Here is a 23,949-nt window from a genome sequence, read left to right as displayed (position 1 = left end):
GCAGATGTCACCGGGGAGCGGGCCTGCCAGAAGCAATGGCAACGTGAGTCCGTTTGGGAGCCGCGGCCTGGAAGTGAGCGGGGCCCGTGCCCGGGGGGGGAGAGTTGGGGGGGGTCAGGGGGCGCCGTGCTGGGGAGGGGGGGAGTTGGGGAGGGGGCAGGGGGCGCCGTGCTGGGGAGGGGGGGAGTTGGGGGGATCAGGGGGCGCCGTCCCGCGGGGTACGGTGTGTGTGTGGGGGGGGAGTTGGGGAGGGGCAGGGGGCGCCGTGCTGGGGAGGGGGGGAGTTGGAGGAGTCAGGGGGCGCCGTGCCAAGGAGGGGGAGTTGGGGGGATCAGGGGGCGCCGTCCCGCGGGGTACGGTGTGTGTGTGTGGGGGGGAGTTGGGGAGGGGCAGGGGGCGCTGTGCTGGGGAGGGGGGGAGTTGGAGGAGTCAGGGGGCGCCGTGCCAAGGGGGGGGAGTTGGGGGGATCGGGGGCGCCGTCCCGCGGGGTACGGTGTGTGTGTGTGTGGGGGGAACGGGGGGCGCCGTACTGCGGGTTAACTGGGACATTTTTGTTTTGATCATTTTTTCGGATCCCAACCTTTTAAAATTTAAACTGGTTTTATATAAATAAAATTTTATTCCTAAAAGTTGTTTTGAAACAAACCAATCAGAACGTTATATTCTGGAAAAAAAAAAGGGATGTTTTTATGTTATTTCAGGATATTTTGATTTTATTAAAACACTTCATTTGGTTTTTTTTTAAATGTCAAAAATGACAACTTTTTGTAAATATTTTGATTTTGACTTAAATAACATTTTTGTTTTGTTTTGATGAAAATTTTCCCATCAGCAGTGGTGATAATGCAACCTCACAACTTCCCGTAATGATTTATAAAATAGGGACTGCTCTGGAATCCTAGAAGCAGAGCTAAAGAATGTACTAATTGCATTCAGACAGTTTAAGGTGTTTTGTTATGTCCAGGCTTAGAAGTTAATTGAACTAAATTCATTCTCATCTTTGATCTAATAGCAATTTGCATTGGGAAAGGGATGCAGAGGATGACAGTCTTAATTTTTTTAAACTAACTCACACTGCAAAATCAAGGCTGTAATAGGGAGTTTGTTTGCAATTTGTTAATAAATGAATGAACTTAGAGTCCAGGAGGCTGAAGACCTCACTCTGTCTGGCAGAATCAGCAGCAGTCAGGCTTCCCACATACAGCCATGCCAATGTGCATCCCCTCTCACCTGGGCAGAATCCCTCTAAGGACCAAGTCCATGGCCCAATCAGTCCTGGACTGAGTGACTATAAAACACTCTAATAATGTTAGGGTCAAGGAAACCAGTTTATGTTTTCGCAGAACCTAAGCCTTGACTATATTGGGAGCAGGCATGCATTTTTAGATGACACTAATAATGTGCTGAGTTAGCTGACACTTTTCTTGTCTGTATTCTTGTCTCCCTCTAGGAAGCCATGGGGTCCCAGCTGAGCTCTTCTCTGTGATATTAGTAAATAAACGGATCAGTGGTTTGAAGAAAGGCTGGATCTTCTCTTGTTTTCAGTACCCAGTTATGGTATCTCTGAAATAGCCTGCTATACTGCTAAGGTTCAAAAAGTTCTTCTCGGCTTAAAATGCCTGAAATAAAAGTCACTCCCTTGGGTAAGTTCAAACCACAAGATGGAGCTGAAATAGATAGTAAAGTAGAAAAGGTTTGGATGCTGTGACAGAGCCCTAAAGGAATTAAAATTAGTTAGAAATAACTACAATACGCATAGCAAGAGATTCATGCTTCTTTCCATGTTTTAACATAGAATAGCTTGTTATGGTCTTATACTTGCACTTATACGTTACTACGTTACATTTATGTAACTAGCATGCAGCATTCAGATTTGACTCCTCTCTTTAGGCGATCTTAATCTTGCTTTGCAAACGAGAAGACGGAAAGAGATGTTGCTAACCTTGCTTTCGGATGTTGAAAGGATTAATTCATTTATATTTATAAGCTGCCATATAGTGCAAAATATTATTATTTCCTCTTGTCCTTTTGAATTTGGCAAACACTGTTTTCCGCCCACCCCAAAAATGTTTTTACGGAAGCTGGATTATGCTGTGAGCCTCTTGTTTCCTTTGTGGTTTTGCTTCAGCATACATATTAGCACAACGTGTGCAGAATGTTAGCTTATTTAACATTGCTATAGGACCAGTGGGGGACATTGTTCTGTGGAGTACACAAATTCAAAAATAGCTGCTGCTAGTTTGTATAGCTATGTTTCTGTGTGTAGTCTGCATACAGAGGATGCATCCGAAGAAGTGGGTTGTAGCCCACGAAAGCTTATGCTCTAATAAATTTGTTAGTCTCTAAGGTGCCACAAGTACTCCTGTTCTTTTTGCTGAAAGATGATAGCAGTTTTAGTGACAAACTGTTTGATAGTATCTTCTTAAATATATCAGCAGAAATGCTTTTTGCTAAGATATGTCTTTTGGTCTGAAACTGACAAGCCAGGTGCTAAATGGAGAGCTGCACTTTTACCAAAAGATGAGACACTGTGGCATAGAGGAGTGACTATAGGAGAGGGTTTAGATTTCTAATCCAGCTCTGCCAATGATTTACTGTGTACCATTGGGCAAGTCATTTCCCCTGTCTGAGCCTGAGTTTCCTCTTTTCTAAAATGAGGATAATGATACTTGCCTATTTAATAGGGGTGTTGAAGTTTATCTAGCCAGTGTTTTCCCAGAGCTTCAAATGGCTTATATCCTTCTAAAGGTTTAAGAGGTTATATAGACGTGTGATGCAGCTGCCTTTGTTTGTCTCTTGCTCCAGGGGCTGGCCAGGATGTGGGCCGGAGCTGCATCCTTGTGTCTATTGCAGGGAAAAATGTCATGCTAGACTGCGGGATGCACATGGGCTATAATGATGATGTAAGTATGGCAGAAAGACCAAATGCTGTGTGCAGATTCTTTAAGGTTTATCTGCCCAGCCTTTTCCAGTATTGCTTCTGGTTCTATGGGTGCCTTAGCTACATAACCTACTTGGCCAGCTGTACCAAGCTTCATTTAGAAATTGTTTGAAGAATCCAGCACAACGTTTTGGTGCACTCTTAGGTGAGGGCTCACTTTCCTCTGAAACCTTAGGTATTAACCGCTGCTGGAGTTATAGTACCACACTTGATGGACCAATATCCCCTCTGGCAAATTCTGAGTTCCTGTGTAGGGACTCCCCTCGTCCCCATATATGTTTGTGTTCTGTAGTTCCACCTCCCAGCCCCCAGGTGGTGTGTGGGCTGCCTGAAAACCTTAAAAAGAGGCTCAGCAGGGCAATGGGTGCTGCATTTCAGCGTCATTTCACTTTGTCAGGGGTTCTCAAACTTTTGTACTGGTGACCCCTTTCACATACCAAGCCTCTGAGTGCAACCCCTCCCCCCCCCCCAAATTAAAAACACTTCTTGATATATTTAACACCATTATAAAGGCTGGAGGCAAAGCGGGGTTTGGAGTGGAGGCTGACAGCTCGTGACCCCCCCCCCTGTAATAACCTCGCGACCCCCTGAGGGATCCTGATCCCCAGTTTGAGAACCCCTGCTCTGTGTGGCAGGAGGCTTCCTTTGCTCTTAAAACGTAAAGCCCATCATTAGTTTGGTACTGGGATGAGCTTTGTTACCAGCCAGTTGATTGATGATGGGACCCAAACCAAGACCTGCAGCATGTACGCTTTGCTGGATATAGAGTGACGCAATGGTGGTTTCCCCCCCGACTCTGTTGTTTTGGCTCACGATACCTGAACATTGATGGCGTCTAATAGAGAGAGGAGTAAGCTTAATTCTTGTGTGCAGATAACAAAACTCATAAAACACAGTACAGAGCGAACTACCAGCTTTAGCAGAACTCTATGAAGAGGTCTGAAACCTACAAATGAGAATTATGGTGAAGATAAAATGGATTCGCTATCTTTCTTCTTTGATGATAACTTAATTACTTATTTGCAATGTCAAAATAAACCCTCCCATTGGCAGTTTTCTCCTCCTCCTTCTTGGCACACTCTGCATTCATCTCTTTTATGGGGTTAGCCTGTAGCGATCCACCTTACTGGTGACACCAGCATTCCCTGTTGTCCTGCTGGAGTTCTGCCCTGTAATAAGATCACAGTGCATTCCTAATGCTACATGGGCAGCTGACATTTGTTTAATGTCATGTTTTGAATTCAGTAACCAGCTTTGTTTAATATCTGATAACCTGCTTTTGTGTCTTTTAGAGACGCTTTCCTGATTTTTCATACATTACCCAGAATGGAAGACTGACTGACTTTCTAGACTGTGTAATCATCAGGTAAGAAAACTTCCTGCCGTCTTATAATTCAGGTGCAGAAGAGGAAAGCACTGGAAAATAATTCCCCTTAATGGCTTGCATTTCTATACTGCAAAGATTAGATTGCACTTCTGCTTCATGCAAGGATCTCTCCGTGTTTTACATGAACTAATGCACGTTCACAAGATCTGTGTGTTAGGTGACAGCTATAAACATCTAGCTAAGTGCCTGTAGGTCATATCTTCCATTCTGGATGTTCCTTCACAGCCACTTTCATTTGGACCACTGTGGAGCTTTACCGTATTTCAGCGAAATGGTTGGCTATGATGGACCCATATATATGACGCACCCCACCAAGGCCATCTGCCCCATCCTGCTGGAGGATTACAGGAAAATTACTGTGGATAAGAAAGGGGAGACCAACTTCTTCACTTCCCAAATGATTAAAGACTGCATGAAAAAAGTGGTAGCTGTCCACCTTCACCAGACAATCCAGGTAAAATGACTCACCCCGGGGAACTCTCAGAATAAATCAATTGGACTGTTGAAGAGGAGGGAACAGGGTCTTCCATTGCTACACTTCTGTAGTGCCTGAGATACAAAAAAGGTTAAATGATGTGCCCATGGTCAGACAGTGAGTCGGTGGCAGAGCAGGGGAAGGCGCTCAGGAATCTTAATCCCCTCCCCTCATACTCCTGCCCTAGCTAAGAAGCATTTTCACTTTAAACTTGTAAGATATTGTGTTTCTTGTCAGTTTCCCTTTGCAGCCAGCTATGTGCTCTAAGGAGCTTGATACAGAAGGAAAAGGACTAAACCTAGTCAATTTCCTCTGCAGCCCTTCCACGTATAAAGGGGGTGGAGGGTTGTTGTTCCTCACCTAGCAAAGACCAAAAATAGGTGGAAAAAACAAAGTGCATATAAAAGGAAAAAGAAAAACAAGCAAGAGACCAAGGTGGAGAGGCAGAAATGAGAAAGCAGGGAGTCAGAGACACAATACAAAATAGGAAGAAGGTGAGACAAAGATTACCCAGAGTCCTTTTAGCGGCTGCTATGGAAGCATTTCAGGAGCTAGTGCATTTGTCTTTGGGGGTAATCAAATCCCTTATTTGTTCAGGGTAGTACTGCACTAGAAGTTGGTTCTGTCCTATGGTTTCCTCTAGCGGGAGTGTGACTTTTGGTATAGAGGATGCTGCCTCTCAAACACAGGGGATGGGAAGAGGACAATTGTATTTGGGAAGGGATCAAAATTAGCAGTGAAGAAACAGAGTAATAAAATCAGCTGCCATCAGTGCTCATAATTCCCAATTCATGAATTCTCTTTAACCACTGAGAGAGATGTCTAAAATTGGCTATATGGTTTTGTCTCTGTAGGTAGATGATGAGCTGGAAATCAAGGCGTACTATGCTGGCCATGTGCTGGGAGCAGCCATGTTCCAGATTAAAGTTGGCTCTGAGTCTGTGGTCTATACTGTAAGTATACAGATAAATATTTATAGACCTATACATCTCCTTTGTATGGTATGTGTCCAGTTATCTTTCAGGTAGTAAATGGGTTTTCTTTTCTTCCATTAGGGTGATTATAACATGACGCCAGACAGACACTTAGGGTAAGTAGGAAGCAGAGAAACTATGAATTTTAGTGTGTGATCCATACATGGGAGATCTTAACCTGCAACTCCTGTTAATGTATGGGAGTTTATTACTGATGATTCTTTGTTCTTGGATAAGAGACTCAGTCACTTAGTGCCTTCTCTGTTGGGAAGATAAATTAAGTTTTCAATTATGGAACTAAATAGGTTTAAAATAATTCCTCAAGATCGACTCTGAATGCACTTCTGCAGTATTCTTCTTCTCTCTGGTGTACGGTCATGTTAATCCCCTTTTTAAGACTGCACAATAATTGAATTTAAATGTTCCATATATTTTCCTGTCATGGCATCTTTTATAGATGTTAGCCTTCTAACATAGTTCAGATCAAATGCTATACATTTGCAGTGAGGCATGTTTTATTTTATTACTTGCAATAATAAATGTTGTATCGGTGCTAAAGGAGAAGGATATTAATGTGTATGAAAGATTTTAAATGTTGGTGATCTTTAATAAAATGTAACCTCTTAAATTAGTCTTCAGCAAGTAAATGAAAACTTGTCTCTCAAAAATCTGTAGTGTTAGTCTCCATATTGTGGACTGGATTCATTTAGCAAGAGACAGTTACAATGTGGAACAATGAAGTTAGGATTCTTGGCTCTGCTCCTGACTTCCTGTGTGACCTTGAGCAAGTCACTGCACAGTGATCTGGACAAACTGGAGAAATGGTCTGAAGTAAATAGGATGAAATTGAATAAGGGCAAATGCAAAGTATTCCATTTAGGAAGGAACAATCAATTGCACACATACAAAATGGGAAATGACTGCCTAGGAAGGAGTACTGGGGAAAGGGATCTGGGGGTCATAGTGGACCACAAGCTAAATGAGTCAGCAGTGTAACGCTGTTGCAAAAAAATGAACATCGTTCTGGGATGTATTATCAGGAGCGTTGTAAGCAAGACATGAGAAGTAATTCTTTCGCTCTACTCCACGCTGATTAGGCCTCAACTGGAGTATTGTGTCCAGTTCTGGGTGCCACATTTCAGGAAATGTGGACAAATTGGAGAGAGTCCAGAGAAGAGCAACAAAAATGATTAAAGGTCTAGAAAGCATGACCTATGAGGGAAGATTGAAAAAAATGGGTTTGTTTAGTCTGGAAAAGAGAAGACCGAGAGGGGACATGATAACAGTTTTCAAGTACGTAAAAGGTTGTTACAAGGAGGAGGGAGAAAAATTGTTTTTCTTAACCTCACAGGATAGGACAAGAAGCAATGGACTTAAATTGCAGCAAGGGAGGTTTAGATTGATCATTAGGAAAAACTTCCTAACTGTCAGGGTAGTTAATCATTGGAGATTTTTAAGAGCAGGTTAGACAAACACCTGTCAGGAATGGTCTAGATAATACTTAGTCCTGCCATGAGTGCAGGGGACTGGACTAGATGACCCCTCAAGGTCCCTTCCAGTCCTATGATTTGTGATTTCTGGGCCTCAGTTTCCCCATCTATAAAAGAAGGATAAGGAACATCATTATCCCTATATTAAAGTGCTATATATTATCTATTAGATGGTCTCTCTCTGTTTTGTTTTAGAGCTGCCTGGATTGATAAGTGTCGTCCGGATTTATTAATCAGCGAATCCACCTATGCCACAACTATCAGAGACTCTAAACGCTGCAGAGAGAGGGACTTCCTGAAGAAGGTCCATGAAAGTGTAGAGAGAGGAGGGAAGGTATGGTATGTGGCATAAGCTAATTGGGGCATTTTCCAGTCTGTAGAAAGCATGGGCATCTGGTGGGTCAGTAGGGCCGTATTATTGCTAATATTTGAGCTGACTTCTTACACAGCCTGATGACAGCTCTGTTGCTCCACCAAGCAAAGTTGGTGGTTGGTTTTATTGCTAACCTATGCTAGAAAGGGCAGGGTATTAAGTGTGTGCTTTTGTTTTTCTAGTGGAAGGGAAATGCCAAGGTTACAATCTTAATTCTCTGTAGTTCAAAGTTACAGAGAAAGTAGTGCCTGAGACACAGGCATATGCACTTTGTGCTCTAAACTAGTCTCTTAGTCTCAGTTTCTAAATTTAAATGACTATCTGTCAAAATCTTTACTCTTAACCAATAATTTCTAGTGCTCTCATCTCAGTATTCCGTGCCCCACGATTAGACCCTTAGCAGATTTTTGCTGTAAAACCCCAAATATATGGAAAGTATTAACATACAAAGAGGTACCTACATCCCCGTCTGAAACATTTTAAAAATCTTTGCCTGCACTGCGTGTAGCTTCCCCCTTTTATTTGTTCCGTTCTTTTCTAATAATGTCAGTTTGAAATAAACAACTGGTCTTGTTATCTACATGACCACCAAAGCACATGGCACATAGCGGTGCTTATCATGTCAATAACATCTTCATGCCATTTTTAACTATAGTTGGATTTTGTGGGTCTGCCTTAGGCACTTGTTTGTTTCTCGCTCATTCAGAATTTTGGTCATTGCCTCCCTCTGTTAATAAGACAACATTCTGTAGCCAGTGAGAGAATTTCCCCAATAAAATGTGCCTTAAAGCAGTCCTACTTAAAGGTGGATGTTGTATCTGCATTATAACAAATAGTTTAGAGCCAGATCCCAATGGTCAAGTCACTGGATTCTCAAATAATGGAACTATGCTGATTTGCATGAGGATGTGGCCCTTAGTTCCTGAAGTTTGGATTAAATTAATCGCTGATAAAATGGGAGGTGCAGTCTGTATGGCAATCGCATGTTTACAGTTTTAATGGTGTTCTCTTGGTTAAAAGGTACATTAGTTCATCCCTAGTGACTTTGGCCATATACTTCGTTCATTTATTGTTCTGTTCCCAGTGAGGGAGAAATCTGGAACTGCTTATGGAAGGGAAAAGTGAGTCCTCTGAGAACAGAGGTGGCATACCCATAGATCTCCCACCTAGAGACTCATCTTAGAACTAGCTGATGATTTCTATGAAGTTGTCACTGAATCTGGAAAACCAATCAGTGTAATGTAAGGTCCTGCCAGTTGGCAGCAAGCATCAGTGAAGAGTTTGACAGCAGAAAATATTAGAGACGTGAAACGACGTGTGTGAAAACTCTCCAAGGAGGCAGCTGTGTGTACGTTCTATGTTTGACTCTCACGCTCCTTGTCCCCTGGAGGGCTAAAAAAGTTACTGCTAGGACGTAACTGCTCCAGTGTGGCCTAGGCAGTCAAGATGAAAAGTGCTTGGCACAATATAATTTTCCATAGACAATGCCAGAAATGTGGTTTTGTTTTTATTTACAGTATTTTATTGGAAACTTCCTTGCAGTGCTAAACAGAACAATGTGATTCCCTAGGTCTCCATAAAGCATGTTCCCTGTTATATTGCGAGAATCCAGGGAGCCTAGGCTGTTGCTTTCAGTAAATGTGCAATGTCTCCTCTCCTTAAGAACAAATGATGAACAGGGAAATAAAAAGCAGCATCAGGAAGATCGGCCCTCTGTGGGAAGAGTTTGGAAAGGAGGGCACATGGAGTTCATCTACAAAATGGAATGTGCACCCACTGTGAGCAAGTGCAGGTGTTTGTGGGCACCAGTGGGGCACACAATCTTTGCATGGTGTTTGGCAGTAGTATAGTCTAACTCTGCACTTTAATTGCAGGTTCTCATCCCGGTTTTTGCTCTGGGACGTGCCCAGGAACTCTGCATCTTACTGGAAACTTTCTGGTAAGAACAGCCTCAACTTTTCCATTTAAAACATGTATTTATTCCCTTCCCCTCCTACACTTAGTGCTCATTTTTTCCAGGATTCTGTAGTGTCTGTTTGTCATGCACAGTCTTATATTCATCTCTCTGCCTTGCTGACCTTCTGCCACCTCCCCTACCTGGCAACCCTGGTAGCCCAGCCAACCCTGGTAGCCCTTGCCCACACTCCACTGGGATCTTGCCCAGGGCTGGCTGCATCTGGTCCCAAGCAACAGCTGTCACAGCTGTATTCCAAGTGCTCTGTGTCCTCGCTGCTTTCTCTAACCACTGCCCCACTCTATACCCATTAATGCAACATCGGAAACATCCGAATCCCTCGCGTCAACACCGAGACCAATGCGAACCTCCCCCCGCAATGTTGGGAAAAGCTGGATGGGAACTTTGTGGCCCGAGTTCAGCACTGATATCCACAAAGCCCAAATTCAGACAGACGCACGCCACAGACGCAGATTAAGGAAACCGGCTGCCCTGCAAAGAAGCTGGAATGTAAACCTCTTGAGTGCCTGTATCTGCCCATGCTGGCTGGTGTAGGATTGCTCCCTGTAGTATATTTTCTAGTGCTTTTGTCCCTCCACCACTTGGACACTACTCTAAAATATCTTGCTCTTTTGAGTCATGCCTTATCCTGCCCCCAGACACTCAGTCTAAATTTTCCCTTTCTTTATTTCATACCATCCCTCTGGCCTTGCAAAACTCTCCATGCTCAGGATAAGTAACTTTTTTTGGATGGCCGACTAAAATATTGAGTCTTTTTCATGAACATTGTCATGGTAAGGATCAGAAAGGAGAGGCTGTGTCTCGGTTGGAACATGTACATGATGATCTAAAGCTGCCTTACTCTTAATTATACCCCATAGCATCATGTTTAACATTCATAATTGGTTAGATAAGTCTGGACCAGCTGACAAGGAGAATTGGATCATCTAACATTAATGTGACATAGCGGTGAAATTGACTTCCTATTTCCCCAGGTAAGTGTATGCATAGAAATCTTAAGTCCCTAGACTGATTCTTGAGCACACAAAGGGGAGCGCCTGAGAGGTTTTTGCCAGGATCCCACTTAAGCAACCACAACTGACTGACTCTTCTCTCTCCCCAAAGGGAAAGAATGAACTTGAAGGCCCCAATTTACTTCTCCATGGGACTGACTGAGAAGGCCAATCACTACTACAAGCTCTTCATCACATGGACTAATCAGAAGATCCGGAAAACTTTTGTCCAGAGAAACATGTTCGAATTCAAACACATAAAGGCGTTTGACAGGGCTTTTGCTGATAACCCTGGGCCAATGGTACGTGGAGGTTAAGAATGTGATAGGATTGATGTGCATGGGTAGGAGCTGTTTTAGTGCTGTTTTTTGCCTGGATTTAAGGAAAGCGCACAATTTACATAATACCTGAGCTCCTCGCAATTGTCAATGTATTTTTCACAACACCTTTCTGAGATAGTGAATTACTGTTATCCCCATTTTACAGATGGGAAACTGAGGCCCAAAGAGATTAAGTAATTTGCCTAATGTCACATAGGAAGCCTGTGGCAAACCTGGGACTCTATTCAACAGGGATTTGGGCTTATACTTTTTTTTTTTTTTTTTTTTTTGCACTAATAAATCCAATCATATGCAGCAATAATGAAGCTTTTGTCTTAAACATAATAAAAGGAATAAACATATTACAAGAACTACCTTCCAGTGCATTAAATTTAAAAAGTATTGGAAAATTAATCTAAAAATGGCAAATGTTAAATGCATTCCTCTGCATTGATCCAATCTATAGTTCTTATAACCAATCCCTTTAAATTAAACTCATGAAAGTGACCCTTTTTAAAAAAATGTTGTTTTCTTGCCATTGATTTCGACAGATACCTTTCTAGTTACCTCCCAGCAGATCACTCAGAAACCATCATGGTACTGCTGGCTAATAAAAACTCTTGAAGGGTTTATTAGGAAATGTGAATTTTGAAGTATTTTGTTTTATGGAAAATTATGGAGATCTTGTATGAAAATAAGGCACAGTTTGAAAAAAATTCCTCTGCCTCCCCCTTCTTCCCCCCTCCCCCCCAAAACCCCACAGCTGTAATGAGTCTAAACTGTACTGTATATTAATTGGTACTATATAGATTCATAGATGGAACTTTCCTGGTTCTATTCTTGCGTGCTCTCTCCATAATCTGGGACACCTGTTTTCTAATCATTAGGAAAAATGAATCTCTGTGTGGCAGCTCCTAACACTCTTCTTTTGAAACCTAGGTTGTATTTGCAACCCCAGGTATGCTTCATGCCGGACAGTCCCTTCAGATCTTCAGGAAATGGGCAGGGAATGAAAAGAACATGGTAAGAAATTCTGTGACCTTGAATGATGCTTCATATTGATGTGTGGGGCTACACTCCAGTTGTTTTAGAAATAAACTGTGCCTATATTGGCAGGAGAGTCTTTTGCATGTATCTTTCCTTTATCAGCTGTTCTCTAAACGAGTCATCAGTTAGTAATAACCGCTGACGGAGTGACCTTATTTAATTAAAGCATGATTAAAAAATGCTTTTTATGACTGGCACATTGCATTTGGACCAACTCTGGGCTCTGAAATTAGTGGACGTTTAGCCATTGGCTTCACTGGGGCCAGGATTTGTCTCTGTTGGACAAGGACTCACCCTTTGTGTCGTTGGGGGACAGATGCAGCTTGATGGTTTAATTACTGTGCATGAACATGACGCATTCCATACTGATGGCATGTCTACATTCCAGACTTCAGTCGACCTATGTTAGATACCACATTGCGCTTCAATTAGGGGGGAAAAATTAGTATTAACTCCTTACATGCTGCCTGTGATCCATGCGTGGGGACGCATTGGTCCATTTATTTCAGTGGGGCCACCTTATCGAGTATCCATGCGGGTCAACTTTTACAAAGGCAACACTGGCTATGAAAACCGTCGATGGTGAATAGCTGTGGAACTCTGAGCGTTTCACACTGAGTCACGCTCTGAAAGCCCAGCCTGCTCTGGTGGTCTTGATAAGGATATCAATATCCCATTGAGAGGTTTTGTGCACAAAGGCTGGCCGTGACCTTTGAAACCCATAAAGTGACGTTCCTCAGGTTTGAGACTGTGGAACCACTTACTGAATATTTAGAAGGTCTTTTAAAGAAGCCTTACTTTCGAAGGAATCCCGTGAAACTGAATGATAACCAGGCCTTTATAGTCGGGGAGAGAGGGATTCCCTGAGGAATTGACACGGGTACAGTTCTGTTAGCGTGAGTTTTTGTGACTATTAAAATGTTGCATTGTTGGCAGTAGACTCGGAAAGGATGAGTGATGCAAGATTTTATGTTATGGAAATGTATTTTCAGCTGTGCTTATCTGTTCAAAGCTGTCTGTTTACCCATGACTAGTAATAACCCATATTTAGTAGCATGCAGATTTTAACAGAAGCCGCCTTTTTAATTTAATCTTAATGCTTGTGCCATACTCAGGTCTTTATCATGCAAGATGCTGAGGGGCATAATTGAACAGAATAGATTCAGTAGCTTCTATACATGTCAGGAACCGTGGAAACTTGCCATCAGCATTATACAGGTGGATGTGTGGCTAGCTCTGTCCCAAGAGAACAATTTACTCTAGCTCCATTCAGTGTGCAAATGCTACGTATTTGTCTTGATTCCTTCCAGGTCATTATGCCAGGTTACTGTGTGCAAGGAACTGTGGGCCATAAGATCCTGAGTGGACAGCGGAAGCTAGAAATGGAAGGAAGACAAATAGTAAGTTAATTTTGAAAGGGCACCACTGACTTTCAGGGGGACTTGCACATTGCACTGCCCTGTGTCGGTGAAAATCTCTCCCTGTGTTGATATACATTTTAGCCGAAGTGACTGAATTAGTTCCTTTGGTTGCGCTGACAATGATTTGCATTCTGCTGCCATCCTTCCACATGTGGACCCACAACTACAGTCAGTGGGAGTTTGGCTACGTGGGCAATGGCTGAACAATTGCCCCATAAATCTCTTACCCTGCTGAAATCATTGTAGATGGGCCCAGAGACTTTAATGGGTGTTTACTTCTATATGGAAAAGTACATAAATCACCTGTACCCCGGTAGGTAACTGTCACATAGATTCCTGCTGAAAGGGACATTGCAGCTGGTAATCAAAATTCTTACAAGGTGATTTTCTTTGGGCAAAGCTGAGACAGGTAGTGTATCCAGAATTATAAAGTCTGATCCTGCAAGGTACTAACTGCTTTCCTTGTATGGTGCTGACTTCTGTCAACTGCCCCTGAAGTTAAGGATCTGGCTGTCTCAATTGTCCCACTTTCTGATGTAGGCGTCTTGCTCACTCCAGTTACACGCGGATGCTGAGAGCTCTGGTTTAGTTACTGCGTGGCTTGTAAGTTGTGAACAGGCAAAGCAAGTAGTGATGGGGGATGGTCTGTGTTTGCTTCTCCCCTTGCTCCCTGCAGCTGGAGGTGAAGATGCAGGTAGAATACATGTCCTTTAGTGCCCATGCTGATGCCAAGGGAATAATGCAGCTGATTCGCCAGGCCGAGCCACGCAGTGTTCTTCTGGTTCACGGGGAAGCAAAGAAGATGGAGTTCCTGAAGCAGAAAATTGAACAGGAATTTCGTATGTAAGGTGTTGGGGTCTGGAGGGTGGTGGGGAGGATTAGTAGTGGAAGGGGGAAGGATTAATTATTTTTATAGTTTATATACTTTGGCCAGGACGTTAAATCTAGTTAAATAACATGTTTTGATTGGCTCAAGTACTGAAAGGTCCCTGTGCTGGAAGCAAATGGGTAGGATAACTCTCCAGATGGCATGGTTTGTAGTGAGCCCCTGCTGCAGGTTTAATGATCTCTGGGGACCAGTCAGATGCAGTGTAGTCAAAGAAATGGAGAGTTATTGCATGTGTGCATGTATAAACAGGGAGTTAGTTCTGTAAGCTGTGCCTCTTGGACTCCTAAAACCAACAGAGACTGGTGGGGAAAAGTTCGTTCTTGTTTATAATTCTATACTACGGACTTAAGTTACAGTGAACAAGAGTAGAGGAAAAATAAAAACCTTTTTTGAAAGCAGCTGACTTTAAGGCTAGGTGGAGAATGATCAGCAAAGAGACCATGGTGTATTACTCTCGGGATGCTTATTCATTGGGTGCATTTTCCCAATAGTTTCAGGTGACTTTTGCATTAACTTGTTTTTATCATGGCTGTAAGTTCTGCTGCAGTCTGTGATCGTTTCAGCTCTCGCATATTCTCCAAGCCTCCGGTTGGGTGGGAGTTCCCCAAAGGAAGAAACACATGCTGCTGCATGAAGTGTTGCTGGTGATTCAATAAGTAGCGTTGTTCCCTTTGTGGGAATCTGTGCTGTCTTCCACGGGAAAAGTAAAAAAAAAAAAAAGGCTGTGGCTACTTGTGACTAACAATCCCATGGAATTTACCATGATTAGGGGGGTTAACTCTGGTCTCCTGGCAAGATTCAACTATACTGGTTATTTGAATTACCCCTTCAAGTTTCAATTGACTATAATGTTCTTAGTCCCTGTCCCAAATTGTTGTAAAGGGTTGCTGTTAAACACCTGCCATGTTCCACTCTAGCCATGGGTGCAATGATAGTTCCCGTATAAAAAGTCCTTTGGGATTAGAAGCTCTATATGGATGTTTCTCCAGTATTGTTTGCTTTTAATACAGATGTGAACTGTTACATGCCTGCAAATGGAGAAACCACTACATTGTTCACCAGCCCCAATATACCAGTGGACATTTCCCTTGGATTGTTGAAGAGAGAGAGCGCCATAGGTAATACACCTGTTAACAATGACTTTCCCCTTTCAGGCACTGCAATTCTAGTACATCTTATGTTTTTACTGCTGAATGTACGATTATGCATGGATGTGTGAGAAGGGGATGTTGTGGACACATTTATGTGATCTCCCATATAATGGAGCTTCATAACTAGTCATTGGTTGAAAGAGGCGTCCAGTGGGATGACGTGGATTTCACCTGCCAATTTATCCCCATTCAGAGCATATTCACTGTTTTTTAAAAGCCCCATGCAGGAAAGTCGGAGAGACACAGAATGGGGCTGCCCTGCTATTCATCACTAATGCGCACCCTGCAGAGAGATTACATGTCAGTTTGCTTAATGGATAAAAATGCATACTTCAGTGGGCCAGTTCCGCCCCCATTGGAATGACAAGATAACCTGGTTTTAACCCCCCCAAACTTCTATCTAAAGCAAGGAAGCGACGTGTGCTGCAAGATCGAGAAGAGAAGAGAAAGTCAATGTTGCTGAGAGTGATTTGCCCCATCCCCATGGAGTTGCTAACTGGTTTAAGTACATGGTTTGTAAAGGGTCTCTGCCCAGGTTATAAGACCATAGACTAGACCTACTGCATTTCAGTTGAGGGGCTGGCAGTTCAGACCCTCTTCTCACCATGGCTGTGCAGTCTGTTAGATCCTGAAGTGTTTTACTATGTTTGTATGAAAGGTGTTAGATAAGCACAAGACCATTAATGACTTTGCCCTTCTTTTCTGTTGGTCCCACTCTAGGTCTCGTACCGGATTCCAAGAAGCCAAAGCTCATGCATGGCACATTAATCATGAAGGATAACGTAAGTGAAAAGGAGATTACTCTAGTACAGGGATTCTCAAACTGGGGGTTGGGACCCCTCATGGGGTCACGAGGTTACTCCATGGGGGGTCACGAGCTGCCAGCCTCCACCCCAAACCCTGCTTCACCGCCAGCATTTATAATGGTGTTAAATTTATAAAAAAGTGTTTTTAATTTATAAGAGTGATCACGCTCAGAGACTTGCATGTGAAAGGGGTCACAGAGAACCTCTGTGTTAGTGTCAGCTAACAGTAAAGGTGTTGTGCTCAGTCCTAGCGTCTTGGAAGCAGCTCAGCAGTGACCACTCTAAAGCGTTGTGAGGCTGTGAAGGAAATCCAGGTGTATGAGAATTCCCAGCCTCTCAACTGCCAAGGTTGGTAGAGATCAGACCAACCCAGAGGCGTGGCACTCTGTCTCTGGAAGAGGACACTGGAGACATAGCTAACCAATCCACAGAGCCACTTCCAATAAAGTTCTGCTTTTTGTCATGCTCTTGACTCCTGCTGCCACACTGGATGCATTTACCTTCTGGTCCAGGTCAAGAGATCTTATCCTTCGCCTTGTGGCTGTGGTCTAACTCACTCTTGTCAGACAGGAGGGTTGTGCCAACTTTTATCCATAGAGCAGCTGTGCTTGAAGGCAGGTTTGGAAAACGGGGAATGTATAACAGATAGAGGTGTTTATATAAATAAATCTGTGTACACACACATCTAGCTAGCTGCTGCTGTTGGTGGCATTGTCCACAGTGTGCTAGGCCATTTAAAAAGGCAGGGTCCATGCCCCAAGAAAATCTGTGCGTTTGTCCTTTAGCTCTATAGAGAGCTACCTAATAATGAAAAAAGGACTCTGGAGCAATGTGAACGGCAGCCTGCGATTAATAGATTTCTCCCTTCCCTTGGCAGAGCTTCCGCTTGGTCTCTCCCGAGCAGGCACTGAAGGAACTGGGTCTTGGGGAGCATCAGCTGCGTTTTACCTGCCGTGTCCACATTCAGGATCCTCGCAAGGAGCACGAGATGGTGCTTCGAGTCTATAATCACCTTAAGGGGTAAGCGTGCCACAGGCTGTTTAACAGCTGCTGCTCCAAGGGTGGCCTTGCTGTTCCAAACCAGCTGTGTGTAGCTGGGGAATGTTAATAGGTGACACAGAAACTATTTGTAGAGATTCCAGTGACTAAAATGTAGATAATTCCGCTGGCCCAGCCCCTGAGGATTGGTTTATGCAGACCAATAGGAACCAGAATTTTACTTCAGGATCTCGCCTGTCCTTTTCAGACAGGCCAGAAATCAAGCCCTGTGGGACTATGTGACTTTCTAATGATTAATATTCAAAGTCTTCTTAGGCCTTTTTATAAGTCCTGTTCTGCCCTCCTCAGCTGGTGGGTATTGGCTTACACTCCAGCCGGGGAGTCTGTGAGGTGCAGGTGTTCTCTGTACCGATGCACTGTTTGTAGGAGCTAGGTCTGTGTCGTCAGACACCCACTTCAGTACAGAGCAGGACTGCATAATATACCTTCCATCTTCCTAGAGTCCTGAAAGATTATTCTGTTCAGCATCTCCCTGACGGATCTATCATGGTGGAGTCCATTCTGATCCAAGCCACAGCACAGTCAGAGGACCAAGGAACCAAAGTTTTGCTGGTGTCATGGACATACCAGGTAAGAATAAATGTCATGTCGAAGAGACACCTTCACAAAGCGACTCCGGTTAGCTCTGTTCTAACGTGGGCCTGTGGTGGGGGTTGCAGTTATAAGAACCCGTTTCCAGAGGAAGTGGGTTATTGCAGTGAGGGAACAGAAAAGAGCTACTCCAGCTTTGAGTTTGTTTGAAAAGTCCCGCATGAGCCACTTCGGCTAGGTCTGTGCGGCACGTGGGAGGTGTAACTCCATGCCCAAGCTGTTTTTAGTGCACTAGCTCACGCTGAGCTAGCATGATCGTCTGTCTGGGCTGGGAATCTCACCTCATAGACTTTAAGGTCAGAAGGGACCAATATGGTCATCTAGTCTGACCTCCCGCATGATGCAGGCCACAAAAGCTGACCCACCCACAACAGAATCCTCCAGCCTGCGACCCCTGCCCTATGCTGCGGAGGAAGGCGAAAAACCTCCAGGGCCTCTGCCAATCTACCCTGGAGGAAAATTCCTTCCCGACCCCAAATATGGCGATCAGCAGAACCCCGAGCATACAGGCAAAATTCTACAGCCGGACCCTCATTTTCCCCGCGATGGCACGTTAATGCCTAATTGACTAAAATCACGTTATCCCATCAAACCATTCCCTCCATAAACTTATCAAGCCTAATCTTGAAGCCAGAGAGGTCTTTCGCCCCCACCGTTTCCCTCGGAAGGCTGTTCCAAAATTTCACCCCTCTGACGGTTAGAAACCTTCGTCTAATTTCAAGCCTAAACTTCCCCACGGCCAGTTTATATCCATTCGTTCTCGTGTCCACATTACTACTGAGCTGAAATAATTCCTCTCCCTCCTTGGTATTAATCCCTTTGATATATTTAAAGAGAGCAATCCTATCCCCCCATAGCCTTCTTTTGGTTAGGCTAAACAAACCGAGCTCCTCGAGTCTCCTTTCATAGGAAAGGTTTTCCATTCCTCGGATCATCCTAGCGGCCCTTCTCTGTACCCGTTCCAGTTTGAGTTCGTCCTTTTTAAACATAGGAGACCAGAACTGCACACAGTACTCCAAATGAGGTCTCACCAGCGCCTTGTATAACGGAAGCAGCACCTCCCTGTCCCTACTAGAAATACCTCGCCTAACGCATCCCAAGATCGCATTAGCTTTTTTCACAGCCACGTCACATTGCCGACTCATAGTCATCCTGCGATCAACCAGGACTCCGAGGTCCTTCTCCTCCTCTGTCACTTCCAACCTATGCGTCCCTAACTTATAACTAAAATTCTTGTTAGTCATCCCTAAATGCATCACCTTACACTTCTCACCCTATTATTGTTACTCCAATTTACAAGGTCATCCAAGTCTCCCTGCAGAATAGCCCGATCCTTCTCCGAATTGGCAATACCTCCCAACTTTGTGTCATCCGCAAACTTTATCAGCCCACTCCTACATTCGGTTCCGAGGTCAGTAAGGAATAGATTAAATAAAATAGGACCCAAAACCGAACCTTGAGGAACCCCACCGGTGACCTCCGTCCAACCCGACAGTTCCCCTTTCAGCACTACCCGCTGCAGTCTCCCCTTTAACCAGTTCTTTATCCACCTCTGGATTTTCATATCGATCCCCATCTTTTCTAATTTAACCAATAATTCCTCGTGCGGCACAGTATCAAACGCTTTACTAAAATCGAGGTAAATTAGATCCACCGCATTTCCTTTATCTAGAAGGTCTGTTACTTTCTCAAAGAAGGAGATCAGGTTGGTTTGGCACGATCTGCCTTTCATAAACCCATGTTGTAATTTGTCCCAATTGCCATTCACCTCAAGGTCCTTAACTACTTTCTCCTTCAAAATTTTTTCCAAGACTTTGCATACTACAGAAGTTAAACTAACAGGCCTGTAGTTACCCGGGTCACTTTTTCCCCCCTTCTTGAAAATAGGAACCACATTCGCTATTTTCCAGTCCAACGGTACCACCCCCGAGTTTACAGATTCATTAAAAATTATCGCCAAGGGGCTTGCAATTTCTCGCGCCAGCTCCTTCAATATTCTAGGATGAAGATCATCCGGTCCGCCCGATTTAGTCCCATTTAGCTGGTCAAGTTTGGCTTCCACCTCGGATACTGTAATGTCAATCGCCCCTCCTTTATTCCCCTCTGTCCCGCTCCCTCTATTCCTAAGCCCTTCATTAGCCTTATTAAAGACCGACGCAAAATATTCATGTAGATATTGTGCCATGCCTAGATTATCCTTAATCTCCACTCCATCTACATGCTTCAGCGGTCCCACTTCCTCTTTCTTTGTTTTCTTCCTATTTATATGGCTATAAAACCTCTTACTATTGGATTTAATTCCCCTCGCGAGGTCCAACTCTACACGGCTTTTGGCCTCTCTCGCCGCATCCCTACATGCTCTGACCTCAATAAGGTAGGTTTCCTTGCCGATCTCTCCCCTCTTCCATTCTTTGTACGCTTTCTGTTTTTTCTTAATCGCCCCTTTGAGACGCCCGCTCATCCAGCTAGGTCTAATTCTCCTGCCTACTAACCGTTTCCCCTTTCTAGGGATACAGGCCTCGGACAGCTCGTGCAACTTCAGCTTGAAATAATCCCAGGCCTCATCTGCCTTTAGCTCTCTAAGTACGTTAGCGCAATCCACTTCCCTAAGTAGTCGCCTTAATTTATTAAAGTTGGCCTTTTTGAAATCATAAACCTTAGTCAGAGTTTTATTTGTGTTAATCCTTCCATTTAGTTTAAACCGAATTAGCTCACGGTCACTCGAGCCAAGGTTGTCCCCTACAACCATTTCCTCAACGAGGTCCTCACTGCTCACCAGCACCAAATCTAAAATGGCATCCCCCCTCGTCGGTTCAGCTACTACTCGATGAAGGAATTCATCTGCTAGCACGTCTAGGAACATCTGAGCCCTATTATTGTTACTAGCATTTGTTCCCCAATCTATGTCCCCCATGATTACACAGCTCTTATTAGTTTTTACTTCCTTAAAAACATTAAATAGTTCTCTGTCCGCATCCAGGCTAGATCCCGGCGGTCTATAGCACACCCCAAGCAGTATCTCAGGGGAGGCTCTAGTAGTTCTTTTACGCAGTGTAATTATTGCCCAGACAGACTCCGTCTTATCCATTCCATCACTTATTATTTCTTTACATTTTAGCTCATTATTGACATACAATGCCACAGCCCCACCTTTACCTTTTTTCCGGTCATTCCTAAACAGCACATACCCTTCCATACCTGTACTCCAGTCACGACTACAGTTCCACCACGTTTCGGTTATTCCTACGATATCGGGTTTCATTTCTCGGACCAGGAGCTCCAATTCCTCCATTTTGTTACCTAGGCTTCTCGCATTTGTGTATAAACATCTTACCGTATGCTGTGTATCCTTTCTCCCATTAGTTATGCAATTTGGTACGGACCCCATACCGTCCATCCGCCCCCTCCTTCTTATGTCCAATTCCCTACCCCTACCTATATCTGTGCTTATCTCTTCACCCTCTTTTTCAGCGTTGGAATCTGGCGTGGAGATTAACTGGACATCTCCCAACCGTCTCCCCCAAGTTCCTAGTTTAAAGCCCTTTTGATGAGATGAGCCAGCCTCCCTCCCAGAAGTCTATTTCCTTCCCTACTCAGGTGAAGTCCATCCCGCGAGAACAGCTGTCTGTCCCCGAAAGCCTCCCAGTGGCCATACATCCCAAAGCCCTCCTTATAGCACCACTCCCTGAGCCAGCTATTTATCCTCACAATCCTGTCTGCCCTTTGCTGTCCTTCTCTAGGAACAGGCAGAATCCCACTGAAGATCATCTGAGCCTCGACCTCCTTAAGCGTCTTCCCCAGCCTGGCATAATCTCCCTTGATTCTCTCTAGCGAGAACCTAGCCGTGTCATTCGTTCCTACGTGAAGGACGATCAAGGGGTTCTTACCCGCTCCTTTCAGGATCCTTTTCAACCGCAGGTCCACATCCCGTATCTTAGCGCCCGGCAGACAACACACCCTTCTGTTTTCTGGGTCCGCCCTGGTCACAGGCCTGTCTAATCTCCTCAGTAAGGAGTCCCCAATCACATAAACCTGCCTTTGCCTGGGGGCAGCGCAATCTACTAATCTATCCCCTGTTCCCTGCGGCCGTAACTCCTGCCTGTCTCTATTTTCCCTTATAGTCCCCCTGTTGCCATCCTGTATCCTCCAGGGGCTGAGTATTGATGCTGTTTCCATCAACTCCTCCCCCCTGTCTATCGGACTAGCTGCCCTTCTTTTCTTCCTCTGCCTCCCACCATCAGTTACCACCAGCTGCGTCCCCTCCTCGTTAGCCAAACACCCAAACCTGTTCCTGAGTTCTATTTCCCCCTCACTAGCCCTCCTTTTCCTTGGCCTGCTTCTCACGGTCACGTGCTTCCACTGCTCTTGTTCTCCCCCCGACATTCCCCCCCTCACAGACCATAGCCCCCGCTGCCATCTGCACCCCCGAGCATTCCCCTTCAGCCACCCCTTGCCTTTGCTCCAGTAGCTGCTCAACCCCCCTTCTAAACTCTACCAGGGTCTCCACCTGCATCTCCAACCCTCGGACCTTTTCCTCTAACAGGGCAATTAGACGGCATTTCATACAGACATACCTCTGATCAGGTGCCTCTGCTAGGACTATATACATACCACAGCTGCTACATGCTGCCATCTGCATTGTGTCCCCTGCTGCTTGGCTCATGGCCGCTCTGGGGAAACAGAGCACACCGACGGCCGGGCCCTGCTGCCTCCCCTTCCAGCTCCCCCTGCAAACTCCCACGGAAACTCCCCTGTTAGCAGCCCTGTTGGCCAGCTCCTGGGGGCCGCTGCTCGCTGCTAGGGCCGCTGCTTGGCTGGGAGGCCTCTTCTATAGGCCCCCTAATCAGCCAAGCTCCGCCCCCTAATCAGCTGCAGTGTAGACACAGCCTTAGAGCTTGTGGAAACAACATCTTAGTACTGGGGCATTGTAGATTTACACCCCAGCTTGCCATGCACTGCCTCGCTGGAGTCACCTCCTTTCCTTAAGCTTTCCCCCTAATAAAACTACCTTTCCAGGAGCACCATCTCTGGAGTCTACCCCCCCCCTGTGGGCACTGGAAACAAAATCATCAACCCCCCTAAAATCCATGGCCTTACTTATGTTTGGCTATTTCTAGTATCCTGGCCCTAGTCCTCAGCAATGGGTGGAGTACTGGTAGCAGAGGGAAGGTTGGAGCAGGGGTTTGTATGAAAAATGTGAGGTGTGACTAGCATACATATCAACAGTCTCAAACTTGCTGACTCTCAAAAAGCTCGCCCCAGCCGAGTCACTCGTGTTTAAGTTCAAGGATAGAGTTCTCTAGTGCCTAGGTTTTGTGGGTTTCCAAGGGATTTTCTTTAGAGGGGAAATGTTTTCCTGAGAGCAAAGCAAAAATCAATAGTCCTTTCTTGTCTCTTAAGAAAAGAGACATCTGTTGTCTCAGGGCCCCCTGTACTTTGTTACTGCCAAGTCTGCGATTTTGGAAGAATAAACTCCCATTTGTCAAACTATCAGAAATGGGTTCGGGCCAAACAATTCTGAAACCGTACTAATGTTAGGGGGTTTGGGTCTGGATTTTTGGTTTAGTCCTGTCAAAAGAGCAGCCTCTGATGTGCTGCCCTAAATGAGAGTGGAGTGGGGGCGTTGCCACCTGACCTATTTCTGATGTCTGTGGATAGGATGAAGAACTGGGCAGCTATCTTACCTCCCTATTGAAAAAGGGACTGCCACAAACTACAGCTTGAGTGACGCAGCAATGGGGAAAATGGAACTTCAGAAGCCTTCCAAGTTTACCTCTGGTTTTTTATATTATCTAGAGCATGTAAATACTTAAGTTGTTTTTTTTGAATAAAGAAAAGGTCTATTGTAAAATATCCTGCAGCAGAGAGTATTAAACTATTCAGACAACATTTTGCTTTAGCGGCACTGCTATCCCCCACTGGCAAAGTCCGTCACAAATATCAATTACTGGGCAAGCTGTTTGTATTAAGTTACCTGGAGCAGCTTCGACTGCTGTTCCTTGTAGAGCAAGGTAAGAGATTTTCGAAGTCTTTCCGTTCACATTTATTTTTGTAATAT

General features: G+C 44.6%; 1 protein-coding gene across 1 annotated transcript; it reads left to right on the top strand.

Annotated features, from left to right (window-relative positions):
• Positions 1-23,744, top strand: INTS11 (integrator complex subunit 11). Its single transcript, XM_065421240.1, has 18 exons — positions 1-43; positions 1,451-1,643; positions 2,806-2,903; positions 4,234-4,307; positions 4,554-4,782; positions 5,658-5,756; positions 5,859-5,893; positions 7,463-7,601; positions 9,515-9,579; positions 10,720-10,909; positions 11,867-11,950; positions 13,285-13,374; positions 14,072-14,234; positions 15,295-15,402; positions 16,156-16,217; positions 17,119-17,261; positions 17,741-17,870; positions 23,550-23,744. Exons 2-18 carry the CDS (start codon positions 1,616-1,618, stop codon positions 23,613-23,615), a joined length of 1,803 nt encoding a protein of 600 aa, XP_065277312.1. The 5' UTR covers positions 1-43; positions 1,451-1,615; the 3' UTR covers positions 23,616-23,744.
• Positions 23,745-23,949: the final 205 nt, after the last annotated feature.

The sequence above is a fragment of the Emys orbicularis genome, chromosome 22, assembly GCF_028017835.1.
Source record: "Emys orbicularis isolate rEmyOrb1 chromosome 22, rEmyOrb1.hap1, whole genome shotgun sequence".
Taxonomy (NCBI): Eukaryota; Metazoa; Chordata; order Testudines; family Emydidae; genus Emys; species Emys orbicularis.
The sequence above is the reverse complement of the archived record's forward strand: the minus strand, read 5'-3'. Positions and strand labels throughout refer to the sequence as shown.

What these genes read in the sequence shown, in the direction of transcription:
- INTS11 (XM_065421240.1), top strand. Translation starts at nt 1,616, where the DNA reads ATGCCTGAAATAAAAGTCACTCCCTTGG. An exon ending in AATAAAAGTCACTCCCTTGG is followed by an intron (nt 1,644 to 2,805) that starts GTAAGTTCAAAC and finishes CTCTTGCTCCAG; the next exon opens with GGGCTGGCCAGGATGTGGGC. An exon ending in GAAGAGAGAGAGCGCCATAG is followed by an intron (nt 15,403 to 16,155) that starts GTAATACACCTG and finishes GTCCCACTCTAG; the next exon opens with GTCTCGTACCGGATTCCAAG.